Source organism: Lepidochelys kempii, chromosome 8, assembly GCF_965140265.1.
Source record: "Lepidochelys kempii isolate rLepKem1 chromosome 8, rLepKem1.hap2, whole genome shotgun sequence".
Taxonomy (NCBI): Eukaryota; Metazoa; Chordata; order Testudines; family Cheloniidae; genus Lepidochelys; species Lepidochelys kempii.
In genome coordinates this window covers 64,265,305-64,278,965 of record NC_133263.1, presented here as the reverse complement: position 1 = coordinate 64,278,965, position 13,661 = coordinate 64,265,305, and the positions used below count along the sequence as shown (strand labels likewise).

The 13,661-nt window shown below is 42.0% G+C and overlaps 1 protein-coding gene across 6 annotated transcripts in view; it reads right to left on the bottom strand.

Moving 5' to 3' along the window:
* Nucleotides 1-2,916: 2,916 nt before the first annotated feature.
* CRB1 (crumbs cell polarity complex component 1) overlaps nt 2,917-13,661 on the bottom strand; it is a 159,515-nt gene continuing 148,770 nt past the window's right edge. For 4 of the 6 annotated variants that reach the window (XM_073356740.1, XM_073356741.1, XM_073356744.1 and 1 more), the window contains one exon: nt 2,917-3,743. In XM_073356740.1, the coding sequence (XP_073212841.1) occupies nt 3,528-3,743 (216 nt within the window). In that variant the 3' untranslated portion in view covers nt 2,917-3,527. The remainder of the gene's footprint in view (nt 3,744-13,661) is intronic. The other 2 variants (XM_073356742.1, XM_073356743.1) reach the window with 1 other exon arrangement.

Here is a 13,661-nt window from a genome sequence, read left to right as displayed (position 1 = left end):
GTACTGGGTCCCACCTCTTTCCACTAGAGATATGTGAGGAGCAGCTTGGGGCGGTGATGATGCCAAAACGGTGGATGGGATTGTGTTTGGGGCTCGGTGGGTGTGTTGCATGTGTTGGTTGATCCAAATCTTCAATTTTTTGGTGAAATAAGTTTTATCTGAAAAATTTTGCCTAGCTCTATACATACCAAATCTCCTTGTGTTCCTTATTTGTCTGAATCATCAGGACTAGTCTCATACTATAATGGCTAAGCTAAGTTATAAGCTAGTGCTGAGGGCCTCAGTGTCAGTCATCTGAATATAATAATAAACAAATCAAACCCTGCCAACGGCTCAGCTAAAGCTCCACTGTATCTACTATAATATTTTTTGTTTCTTGCTTTCTGTTAGTAGCTGCCATTTGGGTTCATTGAAGTCAGGAGCAGCTTAAAAGATAACTGACATTTACTCATTCAAAATACAGGGTGCAGCAAATTCTACCCTAGCTTTATAGTCTCTGCAATTCCATTGAGTACAAGGTATTCGACTTCAGTGGAGCTGTAGGAGTTGTAACTAAGGAGCTTCTGTGCTGGTTTCTGTTGGTTTCCTAATTCACTAGGTGTTTTAGGGCTGGACAGCAGCTTGTTCCGCCTTTCCTCCCCTGATTGTTCTCTGTGATCAGCTGATAGTCCATAAAGAATATAAACTTTGGTCAGATTTGGTCCTCAGTAGCCCATTGAGAACTGTGGTTTAGCCATTTAAAAAGTGGGATGCTTAGTAGTAGATCCCAGCTGATCTCCGTTGTAGTACTGGCATAACCATTTGAGCTATCTACATGTCAAAATCTGGGGACGGATTGAGGGGATATGAAAAATGCTATGCACTTGGAACTCCAGGAGAAGTAATTTGGGGAAGGGGGCAAATTTTCACTGGCCTTGCCTCCATTCTGCGAGCATTTGTGGGAGCTTAAAGCTTAGTTACGCTTTAACTACCTGACTATATATGCAAATCAGCTAGCCAGATGTGTGCTTACAACACCTGCACCTACATTTAACTTATAAGCACAAAACAATGTGGATGCATTTTGGCAGGTGCTAGTTACCCCCACCAATGGGGTAGTTGAGCCTTAAGTCCTGTTGAAAAATTACCCCTTTGTGTCTGTATTGTTCGGAGACTTTCCAAACTTTCTTTTGCTCCATCAATTATATTCCACATTTCTCTAGCTCTTCCAACAAAAGTTTTGACACACATCACGGAAATGAGGTAGGCAAATAGTATCATCCCTCATTGGAGGGAAACCGAGGCACAGAAAGGTGGATGACTTGCCCAAGGTCACATGTGAAATCTGTTGAAGAGCTGGGAACCCATATCTCATGATTCCCAGTCTGGTGCTTTTGGTACAAGACAATTCTTCTCCTTTTCTGGTATTTTCCAGCAATCTTGGGCAACACATTTTTGAGCAAGCTTGTCTGTTGTGTACTTAATGTATATTTATGACCTGGGTTGCATGAGGGCTAGTAGTGCACGTTAGTGTAGTGATGTAGCCAGAACAAGACAGTGGGGAATGCAGGGTTGAAATGATGGTTAGATTCCATGCATTGAAAGAGGTCTGGTTAAATAACCTGTGTCACCTTAACAGTTTCGAGTGTCGTTTCTGATGCTTGTGTAAGCGGGGGAATAGTCCCGCTATCGTGGGGAACTTTCCTGGCTTCTGCACTACCCCGGTGAAGTGGGCTAGCGAAAGGATCTAAGTCCTCACTCCCACTTCCTTTACCCAGTGGCCCCCCTGCCCTTGAGGACTCCCCTTCCACGCTCCTGTCTGGCAGAGTCCTCATAACCCTGACAAGGCTGGGCCCAGGATTCCTGGGGGGCTCGACCCCCAACCCTGCTGTGGTCACCTAGGACAGGGGCTAGGGTGTCCCCACTCCGGGGTACTCTCTCTGCACTGGGCATTTCCCTGACCCACTGACCATTACATACAATTTAAAGCAAATACAAGTTATTTAATCAACAATTAATTTTAAAAAGAATAAGGAAAAATGGAAAAGGTTAAAGGAAAACACATCACCCTGCTCTGTGGCAGGGAACATCACAAACAGTGTCTCTGGAATGTCAGGGCAGTTCACAGTCTGTTCCTTGTAAGTCCCAGGCCGCCTTCTCAGGCCCTGGCTGTGGGTTGGACACTTGCTCTAGTGGTGGCCACACGCTCTCAGGCTCTAAGTGGCAGGACCCTTCTTCCCAGAGTCGCCCCCGCCCTGGCGGGGTTATGATCCAAGCCTGGCCTGCAGAGCCTCTTGGCTGAGGCGTCTTCCTGTGCTGGGCCCACTGCCCAAAGTCCCTCTCGCTCTCCTCAGCTGCTCACCGCACCCAGCTCTGGACTGCTCCAGCCCCAGCTCCATCCCTCTGTCTCTGCTGCTCTGCCTCCAGCACCCTGGGCTGCTTCTTTGGCCCCTCTGCCTCTGGTTGCTACAGCTCTGCTCCCAGGACAGGTCTTCTCTGCAGGCTGCTTCTGTGACTCTGCTCCCAGCACTGACCTGCTTCCTGGGCTGCTTTTCTGGCCCCTCTGGCTCTGGCACCGCTCTGCTCCCCAGCTTAGCTTGGGCCCCTGCTTTCTCCTTAGCTCGGCCCCACTCTGTCTGACCCAGGCAAATCCAGCTCACACGGAGGATGGGACCTCCCTGGCCTCCTGACTCCCTGATTATCCTTTTCGCCCTGTCATTCAGGCTGACCTGGAGCATTGGCCTCTCCCCATTGTTCCTGGGGACTATCAGTCTCAAGGTCCTGATTTCCCAGAGACCCTTCTCCTTTTTAGTACTGGGAGCTAGCAACTAAAACACCCCCACTGAATGTTAGTAAGGGGGCAACAGTCCCCTTACACTTAAAGAATGGCATGTGTTTGTCACAGGAGGCTACTGGCATTAGAAAAGGGTGGTGAAACAGAAGGTGAAATTAGTGCATTGAAGGGAAGCAAGCCAATAACTTTTGAAAGGTTTATTTCGCTTCATGGGGAGCTTCCCCGGAGCTTCCCCAGACCTTCCTTTTAATCCCTGATTAAAGAATGAAAATAGATATGCTGAGACACAGTTCTAATGCTAATACCTCTCATGACATAATTATGATGAACTTATTGTACAGGCTTATTTTATTTCTCTGCATTGTCTTCTGCAACAATGATCACTAGGCAGTCAAAGGAAAAAGCAAAACAGAAGCTGTGTATCTGAGAGACGGGCACTTACATGTATCCCAGAAGCCATTACACTCTGTAAGGCATACTGCTGATTACCAAGGCTGAAAATTCCAGTGCAAGCAAAATTGTCCTTTGAGAAGCTGGTCCAAGTTCAAGAAGTCCAAGAAGCTGGCATCAGTTCACTCAAATACTGAAGACCCTTAAGGTTATTGGATTAAATGCCAAATATTTTCAACAGCCCCTAAAGTCATCACATATTCCTTGGTATCAAAAACAAAATTAACAACCATTTCCATCATATTTACTCTATTTCCTTTCAGCCAGATGCCTGCCAGTGTGTAGCACAGAGGAGTCTTTTCTGCTATATCAGTCTTTCCATCGGTGGCGGCTGCACCATGTTCCACATCTCCACACGGGATCCCTCTTTCTCCTGCCGGCTGGGGCTGTAGGTCCCTTGAGTCGCCCGTTTGTTGGCAGCTATGACGGAAATCACAATTGCCAAGAAGAGGATCAATAATAAGGCTAACGTCACTGAGCCAATGGCGGTGAATATGTTCGAGATCAAGTCAGCTGTCAACTGAAAGGATTGAAATAATTGCAATATAATTGATGTTAAGAACATAGAGGCACGTACACTGGAGCTACCATGGAAGGAAAACATTCTAGAGTAATCATTTCAAATATAATGTAAAATCTAATATTTTAAAGAACATATTTGCTAGTAGAAAAGTAGATTAGCCTTCCAAAGTTTGGTGCTTTAGGTCCTATGGAAAGTAAACCTATTGCAGCATGCTATCTTTCGAGCACTTACCCAGAGCTGAGTGAATCATGTATAATGACTAGTTTATGTGACAACTTTCTTTCTGTTTGCAAATTATTTGTGAGCAGATTGTGTTTTTCACAAACAGAGTTAGTATTCAGAAATTGTTTGCTGAATTTTTAATAACAATTCTTTGTCCATAGGTTGTTCACAAGCAGTTCATTGCAAGTCTTTGATATTTTAAATTTTAACAGTTTTCATTGGATACATAGGCACATGGCATTTCTATTTCCTTCACTGAATGAATCAGGTTTCTGGTGTGAAGAGTTGCACTTACAATTTCAGATTTTGCTTTCCATAAATACTTTTGTAAAACACACCATTTCTCTGAACATTCCTGCCAGTACAGTTGTTTCCTGGAATAGTTGCATAAGGCGAACACACAAACCTTCCCTGGGGACTGCATCTTCAGGCAGTGGAAAGACTTGGGTATTTCACTGACCCTGAGACCTATGCTGATGGGAATTTTGGTAGGGCCGCCTAAGCCAGACAGGTCTAAGGGTAGAGACCAGAGAAAAGCAGCGCACTGATCCTGGTTGGGGGTTGAATGATTGATAGATCAACAACTTTTCCTAAAAAAGTGGTAGAAACACAACAAGGTAGCTATTCCAGCAAACAGCACAATAGACACAATAGGGTTGGCGGATCCTTGTTTGGATCCTAAACGATGTCTGGTGGTGTAGGAAGGTTTCAGACTGAGAACACACAAAGGACACACATGAACATAACTGAAATGCATTTGATGGGAAATTCAAATCAATAAATATTCACAGAAAACATTTTGTAGTATCCCCCCAGATCGTACAGAGCTTGCGTCTTTAATTATGGAGACATGCTCATGTTTCCATAATTCCTTTTCAGGAAGCAATACAGTGCAGGATGGATATATAAATTGTATTCTTTTATACCCTGTTTTCATACAGCAATGGGAAAGGTAATAACATCAACATGCACCATGTACATGCAAACAAATCTGCCAGAAACACCTTTTAGTGTTGGATTTTTGGCAGATGAAAACATTTGTTTAAAACAGTCTTTCTGCAGTCATGGAAGCCATGGAAATGATGTGGGTGTCATGGAAAAGTGGTCCCTATGGACAGAATCACCCTGCAAGGAATTGGTCTTCCAGGCAGATTTTGCCATCATCTTTTGATTTGTATTACAAGTGACAATTGAACTGTTGTAGATGCACATGTGCTTGCGGCAGAACTTTCAAATCCAAAAGGTTTAGAAACAGAAAACAGCAGGTCAGAACTCAAATCCCATTTCCCAGAGAGTTAGGTACAGCTTGTTACAGAATACTATTACCCACACTGAGTGATCTGCTTAGTAGTCATTCCCAAGGAGTATGCAGGGATAGTCCTAGTGCTGAGGATAATACTGCATTCAGAACAGGGATACTCTAAGCTGGGCATTAATTCCTATTAATGTCAAATATACACATCTTGAACCCCACTGTTCAGACTCTTCTGCAATACAATGACAGAGCCACAGGAAAAATATTAAAACAATCTTTTATTTCTGGATTTTAAAAAATCCAGCTACAGTAATGAAAGCAAGTTTGGCTCAAGGTCTCTCCTAGGGGGCTTTATGACCAGCTGCAATTACTCTCTCCTCTGCCCTTGATTGTTAAATATGACTCCTCTATGATTTAAAAAATAATTAATTTTCCTGTATAGAAATAACCTACTCCAGGTGACAGATCACACAGTACCCAAGGACCTGAGATGAGGCGACACAGAACATGTCAGTCTACTATATTATTGAGTCATATTGAGAATGTCATTTCATAAGCTCTTCAGCAGGCATTTAAAAATATTGTTTTCTATTCCTATTGGAGATCCAGTTCTCTCTGTGTGTGTCTGTATGTGCTTATATGGCCCTCGTAGTACCAGAGCATCACACAATCATGAATGGATTTTTATCCTTAGGACACCCTACCAGGTATCACCTTCATGTTACAGATTGGGGAAGCAAGGCACAGGTGGATTAAGTTAATTGCCCTATCTCCTGCATCCCAGGCAGTGCCACTAGTTTATCCGTTCCCCTCACTCACAATTAACTCTGTGTTCCTGGGTTTGAATGAGACCATCTGTGCAAGTTTTTGTGCTCAATACAGTGGTTACTAGCTTAAATTTAATAGCTTGCAGTAGACAAGAAGTCAGACTACGTAACCTAATGGTTCCATCTCATCTTAAACTCTTTGAATCTGTCTGATGTTTTTCCAGTCAGCGACAGTGTAAATCCTATCATAACTACACCTAGGAAGAGACTTGAATCAACAGTAGATTCTAAGTTCATGTCCTATCACTGTATTTTTTGGAGATGAGGTTTAATTCCTCACAAACACAAATTGTATGATAATTTATACGTACAAAAAACACAAATACAATAGGAATAAATGTCAGAATTATCAAAGCTGCATTTGTACTGTATACTGATCAGTATAGAAATACATTTCTGTCGTTTCACAGTAGTCATTCTGCTTAATTTGTCACCTTTCTTATCTTTGTGCATAGCCATTCAGTGCCTGGATATTCTAGTCTAGTGCAATAGCAAATTACTATAGAAATGCTATGATGGAGAGGAACACTGCCTCGTCTGTATGCCTCTTGTGGTTGATTTAGGAGCATTCTTGACTGGATAGTGACCAACACCTGAGGAAGCCAGTGGACCTGCAGATGTTCCTAGAATTGAATCTTGTCAAAACATCTCAACCTGATCCAATCTGTCAAGTGGCTACAGCTTTGAGTAAGATCTGCAGAGCCATTTTCTATCATAAAGGGACATATTGACCAACTTTACTTCTCTGTTCAGTGTTCACTGCTGATTTTCCAATATTAAAAAAAATACACTTTTCCACAATCCACTCATCTAGGCCCTATTGAGCTATTAAAAACTTTGGGTCATAGGCTGTCCTCCTGATCTGTAAGCTCTCATAGCAAAGCTCAGGTTTACAGTGCGGGTAGCCTGATTAGCACTAGCAGTGAACTGATCTAGAGTTGCCAGAAGGTTCTGTAGTCTGGCCCCATCAGGATCAACTGTTTCTTCACTAATTGATTGCTGAACAGTTAATTTAATTTGGAAAACATAATACAAATTGTACTGTCTGAAAAAAGAATCCGAAATCTCAGATGTGGGCATCGGGATTGGCATGTCACAATATTTGGTGTTGATAACAACACTTGGAAACATTAAAAAAAAATCGTTCATGGACCCAGGAAAGATGAAGCCCTGACCAGCATCTTTAGGAACATAATTGTCCTGCTTTTTAAGGGGAGGTGGTGTCAATGAACAAACCCACAATAAAAACATGTTTGAATAATGGTAGGAGCTGGATTTAAAAGCAGGAAATGAAGAATTAAAGTCACAACTCTGTCTTAACTCATCCTGTTATTTTCCCTGGCTATTGCCTTGCACTTTGTCTGGAGCCAGACTGTGAGCCCCTTATTTGCATTAGTGAGCAGTTGCCCACATAACTAGTCCCTTGGACTCTAATGTGATTCCTCACGTGAGTAACTGCTTACCAACAGGAGTAAGATGTTCACTGGCCTGTGATACGTGTAAGGTCATCCACTATTCTAAGACTCCTGCAGTACTAAGGCACTGAGTAATGTATGGGTAATGTCTCCTTGAATACTGCACAGATCATCACAGCGGTACATCACTTTTCAATTTAGTATCACATTTTGCTATTATACTATGCCAACTTTCCCATGATAGCTGTGTTAAGAGCTCCATCTTTGATCTGAGCATTAGGTCATGGCCACTTGCTTTCATTATACAATATGCTTAATCGGTTTGTCACAGGGCTGTAATGGTATCCAACACAAGCAGTTTTCCCAAGAGCACTAAGAACAGAGAGAAAAAATATCCTGAGAAGCAAGGAAGGATGTGTGGTATATTTTATTACGTCTCAGCACAAACAAATTGCTGCAGAACACCTGGAAACTTCCTAAATAGGAGCATGTTGTAAAATTATTCTTCAGTACAGCTGGTTATCAGAATGTTACACTCAGTGGCTGCCTTTCAAAATTCAATATTTGCTAACAGATACCACACAGTTGCCACAGTTGTTTTCTAATCCAAGTACAGTGCTGTTTACAAATAATTAACTGTATGTAGGGAACAGATGTAATATTAAATGACTTATGTTAGGTAATATTGAAAAGATTATAATGGTGATCAATTTATAGGCATGATCCGTGATGTCTCCACTCCCAATATGAATAATTATTGGCAAATGCTTGCTGCTTAATGGTGACCACTATAGATGGAGGAATGACTCTGACATACTCAGACACCATGGTGATGGGCACAGCATAGTGCCTGAATGGGTGAGGTAATTTCTTAACTTCTTTGCCTATACTATAAAGCTTGGATCCTGCAAACTGTTCCATGGTGGCAGCCTTTGTACTTGAATGAAACACCATGACTTCACAAAGGCACCATACAGGCATAGGGGTCCATCAGCATGGAGCAGCTTTCAGGATCAGGACCTGCCTATAAGTATCCAGCAGCTCAGTATCCAGCATTTGGGAGTCATAGCCTTATCTTCATGTTCACATCAGTCTTGCAAAAAAAGAGCTGTGTTTGGCTGAGGTTTTCTAAGGGGCCTATGAGATGCTCAGTGGGAGTTGGGTGCCTAATTTCCTTAGGGCTCCTCTGAATCCTAGCCTTTATTATTGGTGAATTACACCTGTTGCTACGTTTTGCACTTCATCCTACTGCAGGTAACAATCATCAATAAACCTTTTCTCAGGGCTCATTGCTTTGTGAGTCAAAGAAAAACTTGTGCAAGATGGTATTTTTATACCTTTTTAAGCAAGAAAATAATAAAAGTCAATGTTACTCAATTAGTTCTTGCTGAAAATTGCTCTTAGTTAGCTACTGGACTTAAGCAAAAAGAAACTCAATGTTTGTTACATCACCCACTAAGCTGGGCTAGAGATTTTTAACATAAATTACTTGAATCCATTGGTAACTCTGTAATTGGGTTTGTGAATGGCTATTGTAAATTCCAGACTGGATGAAATAGGATACTAACTGTTGCTGTGTTTGCAGAATTATGTCGGTTCCATTCAGTATTGAGAAAACAATAACAAATACTCCTTATAATACTTCCCTAAAAAGTACAGAACTATGAAATCTAATCAGCCCAGATCTCCTACATCTAAGAAACAGTTACACTTCCCTGAGCAGTTAACTCAGAGGTGTCCTGTTTTCCTGGGTGCTATTGCTGAGGATTTGTAGGATGGTGAAGTGAAGGAAAAATACTGGTTTCATCTAGAGCATGCTAAAGCTAAGGTAAGTCATTTAAATGGCAGCTGCTTGCTGTGGGGTAATATGCACACAAACCTTCTCTGGCAGTTTGCACTTAACAGACTGTGGAACTCACATACACAGCAGCAGGAGACAACAGTTGAAATTTAAGGGCATCACCAGCATGGTGATGAGTGCCCACAGCTCCCCTGACAGTGCAAGCAAGGCTAAACACCAACCTTATTCTCAGTAACCAATAATCACTTACATTCCCCAGATTCCAAAGGCTTATGTATGAACTGTCCACAGGACAGCTCTGGCATGCACCCTCCTCTCGGGTGAAAGGGGAGAATCAAGTCCTTTAACTTTTAAAGGCCTACTAAGATTACCACGCAGGTGATTTTGTTAGTGCACTCTAGATGTACATACTTAGTTCCCAGCTCCCATTGTGTAGAGTGTGGGCAGATTGCTGGATAAGCAGGGCCCAATTGCAAAGCCAAAGTCACATAACACACACCATTCTTTTGTAATCACTTCTCACTCTTTTTGAAGAAAATTTGTAGCAAAGGAATTGCTCCCTTCTGAAAATTAGTAGTGTAGAATGGGGCGAGGTTGCCCCAGGAGAACACATTTTGACTAGAAAACATTTTTAAAATGCTTGACTGAATTCTGGCTCTGGGAGTCAGTGGAGTGCTGGGGCGGTGGGCTGTAGGGGGTAGTGCCTGAGGAGATGTGCTGGGAGGCATTATGGGCCTCATTCTCTTCTCACATCATTTTATACTACTGTGGCTCCAGTGGCTTCACTGGAATTAATCCTGATTTATGCAAACATGAGTGATCAGAGAACTGGGCCCTGTATCTCCAGGTATGGGGAGGGGGTTGGGGAATGCAGGCCAAAATGGCTCTTGCTGTCTCTGTGCAAAAGGAGCCACATGTGCTGCCATCGTGGTGATTGCTGTTGCATAGGGTAAGTAGTGACATGGCCTGAGAATAAATGTCTTTGTTGGGGCATGTGATGTGTCCAGAAACACGAGTGGGAGCTTACACTCAGAAAGGACAAATGGATGGATTCTGGCTACCTCTAGCACAGGGAGTGGTCCCCTTTTATTCCAGCACCTGCATAGGAACAGCCATAATCGGGCAGTTTAACAAGACAGAAACATCACTGGCAGCTTTACAATATGGGGAATTGTAAAGCCTCTGGAACATTCCCTGCACTGCCATTTGCATCACTTGCTTAGAAGTGTGCGGCTGCTGATGTGCACCACCAGCATTCCTTGAGCTGAGTAACCTTGAGTCCTGACGCTATTGGTCAGCTTATCGCTTAATTCCTAGTGAAGCAAATCTGGTCCATGTCTTCATGTTTACTGCCTAGAAATCAAAAAACATTTGCTATAGTACTGAATGACTATTGGCTTGAGTAGCTCTAATCCAGGTCAGAATTACTTTAAAGGGGGGGAGGGCATATAGCGATAATTTGACCAGTCAAAGAAAAGCCATAACATTGACTAAAAAGCCCATAGATACACTGATCTTGATTTGCAACCTTCTTATCAGAAAATCATTCTAAGGTTGGTTTCCAACAGGAGCCCCAGTAGTTCAGTAATAAATCCAGCCACTTGTACATAAACCTACCATAATGTGATGCACCGATAACCTTTGGCTTGGGGCATATGAGGCCTCACTTTATTTATAACAACAGTAAAGTAGCAATAAATTAATATCTTGACTTTGTCCCAATATCTTAACATGGCATTAAATTAGCAACACATGCAGGGCTAAATGAATTTTCCTTTTCCTGTTTAAAATGCTGTGAGTTCTTTACATACACAAATGAACACTGATTGTTCTGACTAGAATCACCTAGAATCAACAGCTGCTGTTCCAATATTAAACATCGACCAGCAGAGCCTGAGAGCTGTGCAGACCTGTATGTTGGTTTCTCTATCTAAAATAATAGACACTATGGACTCAGTTGAATTTAATGGATCCATGTCTACTTGAGCTGTATCTTGCTCAGACTTTTGGAGGTGACAAGCTGTTTCTTTAACTCCCTCATGTAATGACCATTAGTCTAATTCCTTCAACCTATCATTTAAAACTTAATTTTATTTCATGCATATTATGGTTTAATAATACCTTCAATGTCTTCTCACTGAATGGTATTCTCTGAACCTTTTCTTAAAAGAGTCTCAGAAGTAACTAATCATAATCATCACTGTCAACTCTCCAGTGAAGTACAGAACATAGGTTGAATGGTTTAAATGCATTGCATAATCTGAGTAATTTACTTTCTTGGAACTGTCAAAACTTAGTTGTCTAACAGCCATTTGGGCTGGGGATTTCACAAGTAAATGTCGGGACAGCTGGTCATAGCTATTGTGATCAATTGCTAAACTGGATTGTATTTTTCTAATTTACAGTCAAATAGTCTGGTTTTTCAAACAAGAAACATCTCATCTGTGACCTCCCGTTATAAAGCGAGCACACATGCAGATGGTTGAAATCTGTGGATTTAGCTGTGTATTGTAATCTAGCCTAGCAAGGTGAAGAATGAGCCTTGGAAGGTACTGAGAACATTCATTCTCACTGGAAGAAATTCTGGCCCTATTGAAGTCAATGGCAAAACTAATCTTTACTGCAGTGAGGCCAGGTTACACCTACTGATTTCAAGGGACGTTGAGGACTGAGCCCTATAGGAGTTTCATATTAACAGTGAGGCAGATGTCATCAGCTAAAACATTTACAAATGTTGGCCTCAGTCCTGCCATCTGATCTGCATAGTTAGGATTCCTTATGGGATTTTGCTCACGTGATTCAAACTGCAGGATCAGGGCCATCATCAGTGTTCCTAGAGCTCTTAACAATGGTGCAATGTGTAAACCAAAACACTCTCTCCAAAATTCCAGTATTTGGTTGAAGCAATAGTCAGTTCAACTAACATTTTATTTGCATTATTAGCCCTTGGAAATCCAGCTTTGCTGAACTCAGTAGCTGACTCTAATGAATGACTTTATAGGAAATGTAACAAAGGACAAATAGATCTAAAGTATATTTTCTGTAACTGCTTGCTATATTAATATCTTGTTTATGTTGTATTCATTGTACAATATTGGTTGGTTAATGGAGGTGGTCTGATGATGCAGCATTGCATTCGGTATATTTGGAGATTATTTGGGGTGGTCTGTTTAGACAGGAGGCAACCTAATAAGAGTGATCTTTTCTAGAGGGGTTCCAATCACTGTTCCCTCTAAACTGTGTGCGTGTGCGCGTGCACACAGATCCTAAACCCTGCGCACACGGCGAAACACTGCGTGCACAAAAATTTGCACAGAAGCACAAAAATTTGCACAGAAGAAATTTTTTGCGCACACGGCCTGTCAAAAATTAGAGGGATCACTGGTTCCAATGTGTTATCTATGCTGAGTGCTCAACATTCTGGTTCCCATCATGTACGTGCTTAATTTCAAGCATGTGTGTAGTCCCTTAAGTGCATGGTTAAATGTTTTAGTCAGTACCTCATAGGACTGAGTCTGAAATGCCTTTTCTCCTTCACCATCACTTCTCCATGTCTGGAGCAGAATGCCTCAATTGGCTGCTTCAGGAGAAAAGCCATGATTAAGGAGTGGCTTTTAGCATACAAACTGATACTGTTTTGCAACAACTGCCAATGCTAATTTTACAAATGTGCTCAAATTCTCTTCAGGACCATTCTGTTGGTGCTGCACAGATTGACTGTACAGCTTCAGTGTGTTGTTATACGATGCCTTTTAAAATTCTACTGACAGCCTCTGGTGTAAAACTTAACCATCTGCTGCAATTTAAAAACACAAGAGGGAAAATGCACCCCTCATGTAAACCCCCTGAACTAAATGAAATTAGGCTCAGGACAAATTTGGCCCACAGTTGCTAAATCTCAGACCAGGCAAACAATAAGACACCGTGTTTTAGTAAATGTGTCAGTCTCTGTGGATTGACATTTCCTCCCGTTTGGGTAAAGCTTCTAGTTATTACATATCATTATAACTTGGTTTATGGTGGCACAAATAGCACAGTACGTTCGGTGCTGGCCCCTAGTCACTAGTCTCTCTGTAGAAATAATTTACCTTGTGAATGAAGAATATTTGTTCTGACCAATTCCAATGAAAGATCTGTCCAATGCAGATCCTGCAGACAGCACTGCAATTCCAAGGCATGCTGTGCTCCAAAAGATGTGCGGACACTGTGTTTGTTACTAGCGAGTTCTGACGGAGGAACAAATGCCATTGGTCAATAAAAATAGAAGAATGCTATGGGAAACGTATGACCTCGCTGTGACTAATTTCTGTATGCAGCCAGCGTATGTGCATATGGTCACAGTGAGCACAAAAAAAACCCTACACAAAGGTAGGGCCCAATGCTGTGATATGCTGA